Below are 4,967 nucleotides of genomic sequence, written 5' to 3'. Positions count from 1 at the left end.
TGACTATCAAGGCCAGAGATACTTCATTTTCCTAATACATCACGACTTCCACTGGACGATTGTTGTCTATGACATCAAAGACAATCTATGGAGGCATTATAACTCACTATGACCAAGACCCGGCATACATGACCCATATATTGACAAAGCACAAATAGTCATAAGTAACTGACACATAATACTTGTCATGATGTGTAATATTTAAACTTAGACGTATGCACTATATTGTTTTGTGCCTAATATGAAATTTCATTGTTCCCCCTATGGCAGGGGGACTACATCGAGGCAATGGTGCACAATATTGGAGCATCATCACCACTGTAGACCAAATTATCTGGTCAAAATCCATCGCAACCAATCATATCAGTAGACGTCTGTCCTCAGCAAGCATCTGAATCGTAAGCCTCAAATCAATTTGTACACATCTTCCACAACTATTATACACACCTAAATTTCAAAATCTAATAATAACAACTTTGCATTTTCAGGGTTGATTGCGGGCCCGCAGTGTGTTACATCATAAGGGCGCATGTATACCGTGAGGAAATTGTTGACAACCTTAATCGCTTTGAATGGTATCAAACAAGAGACTCATTAGTACACTTTTTTCTTAATCACAGAAAGAGAGTGCAATGTGAAAACCTATAAGTGAGGGGGTGTCCACCTATTACTGTTATCCAAATCTGTTATTTACATTTAAGACAATTTAGTATCAATAGATTTGACATATTGGAATAGACTAGCTTGATTGTAAATCAATTCTATATCACTGCTTGTACTGTTATTTTTCATTCAATATATGTATATATGTGTATATGCATTTTGAGGCCTATTTTGTGTTGATCATTCACATTGAGATTGTATTTTTTTTTTTTTTGACACACGACTTGATGTGAATTTTCACGTCATGGAAGGATCATACGCATTCTTATGTTTAAAGCCCTACTACATAGATATGAATATTGCTTAAAGTGTTATTGTAACACAATATGACAGGTGTGAATATAATATTTCTTAACACATAAGTCAATATTGACAGCAAATAATTAAATGATGTGAATATTCAGATAATGTGAATATTCACATCGTAACTTTTGATGATGTAAATAGCAATAGCGATGTCAATATTCACACCACGTCCATGCATGCATTATAATATACACAAGAACATCTTATTTTTGCTACCAAAAAGCACTCACAATTACATTTCGTAATACATATCTGAATATTCACATCTCTGATTTGATGATGTGAATAATTACAATGATGTAAATATTCATGTCATCTACTTTGATGTTGTCAATGGTAACAAGAATGTGAATATTCACACCACAATAATGTTAAAAAGTTCAACCCATGTGCAAGTATTCACATAATGTGATTATCTTACACAAGTGTGAAAGTTCATATCATGTATTCATCCTTAACACACCAACAAAAATGTCAGTTTGCTACCCAAAAAAAAAACACAAATCAAATACTAATGTATTATTAGGTTTGCCAATGCATTATTATGTTTGCCAACGCAACGTAATCTTATTGCAACATAATGTTTGCCACCATAACACAATCTTATTTCAAAAATCAATATAAAAATCACATGTAAAACACAATGTTGAAATAAAAAAATGTGCACCCTATATCGGCTCCTTGCATGACCCAACTTATCACATCTCCTGCACCTTATTTGCTTTAGTTTCTCACCCGTTGACAGGATTATATTTTTTTTCGGCCTGTCGGGTGGTATTTTCACAATTAGTAGGTATATAGTGAAGTCTGTGGGATCAAAAGACTGCTTTTCTACCGATGGTATAGGAAATATGGCACCTGAATAAGCTGCACAATACGTCTCTACATGAAAGTAATGTTCCACACAATCATTGAGAGTGTAGCCGCTCTTCTGAATAGTAATAACAACATAGTCACATGGGAATCCGTTGATTTTCCATTTGAAGCAAGAACACGTACGCCTTGCAATATCAACTGTAACAAATGGTATAGAATGAACCTCAAACACATCGTCATTGGCTTTGCACACCTGCCAAGACCTGCTGTCATTGAATGAATCAAGAAGAATTGTTTGAATGTAGAACAAATAAACTTATTCCACTTGTTTGTTTGGTCACGTTGCGCAAACATTTGCGCATAAACTAAGTACGAATTACGTCCACCATCTGAGTGATAGGAAGATTGCGTGCTTCTTTAATCTAATTATTAAATGACTCTACCGCATTGGATGTCATCTCCCCATAACGCATGCCCTTGTACAATATCACAAACATTGTACAATATTGAATTAAATTTATTCGAAACTGAATATGAAATTTCACATCGTCACAAAACATAACTGAAATTTCACATCGCTATCGTTCTAAACTTGACAAATGGAATACACCAGGAAACTACTATTACCTAAAGTATGAATTCGCATAGTGCGCAGATACTAACTCCTTGAAAAAACTATGTGCTTGTTGCTTACCCTTCTCTTTTAATTTCTCAAGCTTTTCATGGAACCTACCACAGTTGGCTCGTAAGCACAGCCATCCAAACTACTAACGAGGTGGTCCCTAAATCCATTATTAATTCCCTTCATCCGGTCTCTTAAATTGTTCTTCAAGTGTTGTAAGCAATAATTGTGGTGAGACGATGGGAACATCTTCGGCATCGCTTATAACAAACCAAGATTACGATCTGAATAAAAGTAATTTGATGCTTACCATCAACAACCTTCCCAAGTTCGTGCAAGAACCACAACCAATTAGTCATAGTCTTTGAATCAACAATCGCAAATACAGTAGGGAATAGACTTATAACACAACACCATTAAACAACTGTTCACAATATTCCAATGTGAATAGTAACACAAGTAGTTTACAAAAACACTATAAAACAAACAGGTCATGTGAATGTTTACACTGTGTAATGGTCTATCATATATCCACACTATGCCGCTCAATGTGAATATTTATATAGATACACAGCTAAAAAAAATATTAACCATTGTTTCCATCTTTCGCCATTGCCGCAAGTAGCTGACCTTTATACTTTCCTTTGAGGAATGTTCCATCCAGAAATAATAAAGGCCAACAAGAATTGTGCCCAGAAATACACACAGCGAATGATACAAAGAAACGACAAAATTGTTGACTACTCGAGTCATAGTCAATATTGATGTAACTCTCTGGATTGTAACGTATCAGAGCATCCGAATACCACTGCAATTGGTCAAACGATAATGAGTGATCTCCATGAATAACAACCTTTGCTTTCTCCACACCTAACCATACCACGCGATAACTCACATCTAGCCCATAATCCCTCTTCAAAACAGTCACCACCTCACACGGCCGAGTCAACGGCTTGTCCCTCACAATTTCAGATCTACTACTCAACACCAAATCAGAACTAACTCTCAGATTCTTCGATGTTCGGACATCCGTACCATAACTATTCACATCACTAAACCTCTTGATGTAGAAAAAACCATTTGTTCGTTGTATTCTACAATGTCTATAGCCCACAAGCAACCTCTCTCCTTGCGCATTGCATACACCACAGTAACCCTTGTTGTCTCGTTCTTGACATACGTGAACTGAAACCTACACTGGATTGCATACTTACATAAAACATCACGAAATTCTTGTGCACCTCTAACAAATCGTTGTCTCGCATGCGTAATACCATTTGCCCAAGAGGCTGACAACAACACTTTCTCCTTATGGTGGCAAAATCTCTAGAGTGCATCAATTTCTTCCTCACCCCCCACACACAGCGACCCAGAGCTACTCGACTGACTAATATTACTTTTCAACTCAATGACAACCTCTACATGTTGTGCCCCCATTGATTTAGCAAGTAATAACATGTTCTGAAATTCTTCCTCATTGTCCAAATCACACCTAGTAATCCCAAGTAACCGACAAAACAATGAAATAGAACAAGCGGATGACTCACCTTATTTTTCACACAAACACTTCACCAAACGCGAATAACACAATGTGAGGGCAACATTTATTACAGTTGTACTACAACCATATGTGCACACCAACATCATAAAGGTATCCATCTCCTGTAAAAACACAACAATACAACAGTTAACAACCATATTATAACCATACAAACAACAACACATACAATAATTCAAACTATATGAAAATTCACATTGTGCAAAATTAAATGCCTATGTGTACAGTTCAACTGCTAAATCCATAATGAAAACTATCACTACTATCTTTACACAGCATAAAACATTTTACAATATCAAAATGACACCACCAGAATGAGGTTGCAGTACACAACATGCAAGTAACCCTCCATAACTTCATATTAACAAGACGTGAACATTTACATTGTTACATATACTCTGAATTATCTCTCCCGCACAGAGCCTCATTAAGCAAACATAAAAAACTCACCAAACAAACACTTACATCACGACATAAATCAAAACATAAAATAAAACGAACATACAAAGTATATGCGTATATATAAATTTTACACTGCCAAAACCAAACTCAAAATATCGCCACCATCATTACAAATAAAATGTGAACATCCACATTCTTCATATAATCTGAATTACCTCCCCTCCACAGGGCCACGTAAAATGCATATAATTGAACAAATAGAGCATTCGATCCATATCAATCAAAAAACAGAGCATCCCATCCATCATACAAATCAAAACATAAACTGAAAATGTATTCATAACCAAAATGATACTAACCTAAATCATGCAATCATACACTTGTCCTGTAACTCGAAAACAACTGATTTCAACTAGTTATACTCCAGAAAATGTCACAACCAAACGCCGTCCAATCCGTTGTCTTCACTCCAACATCACTGAACCATACTATAATAGCAGCAATGAAATCCTAGCACATCAAAGTCTTGAAACGAGCAAGCAAAATAGAAACGTATCCATCTGAATTAGAATAACGATCAAAAGCATGAAGATAGAAACT

General features: G+C 35.8%; 1 protein-coding gene across 1 annotated transcript; it reads right to left on the bottom strand.

Moving 5' to 3' along the window:
- Positions 1–2,993: 2,993 nt before the first annotated feature.
- Positions 2,994–4,642, bottom strand: LOC145822949 (uncharacterized). The gene is made up of 3 exons (XM_082921585.1): positions 4,583–4,642; positions 4,019–4,069; positions 2,994–3,599 (listed from the first exon to the last, which is right to left on the bottom strand). Exons 1-3 carry the CDS (start codon positions 4,640–4,642, stop codon positions 2,994–2,996), a joined length of 717 nt encoding a protein of 238 aa, XP_082777711.1.
- Positions 4,643–4,967: the final 325 nt, after the last annotated feature.

The sequence above is a fragment of the Camellia sinensis genome, chromosome 1, assembly GCF_055761805.1.
Source record: "Camellia sinensis isolate YWXY chromosome 1, ASM5576180v1, whole genome shotgun sequence".
In the NCBI taxonomy this organism is placed as follows: Eukaryota; Viridiplantae; Streptophyta; class Magnoliopsida; order Ericales; family Theaceae; genus Camellia; species Camellia sinensis.
This window is presented reverse-complemented; position numbering and strand designations above follow the sequence as displayed.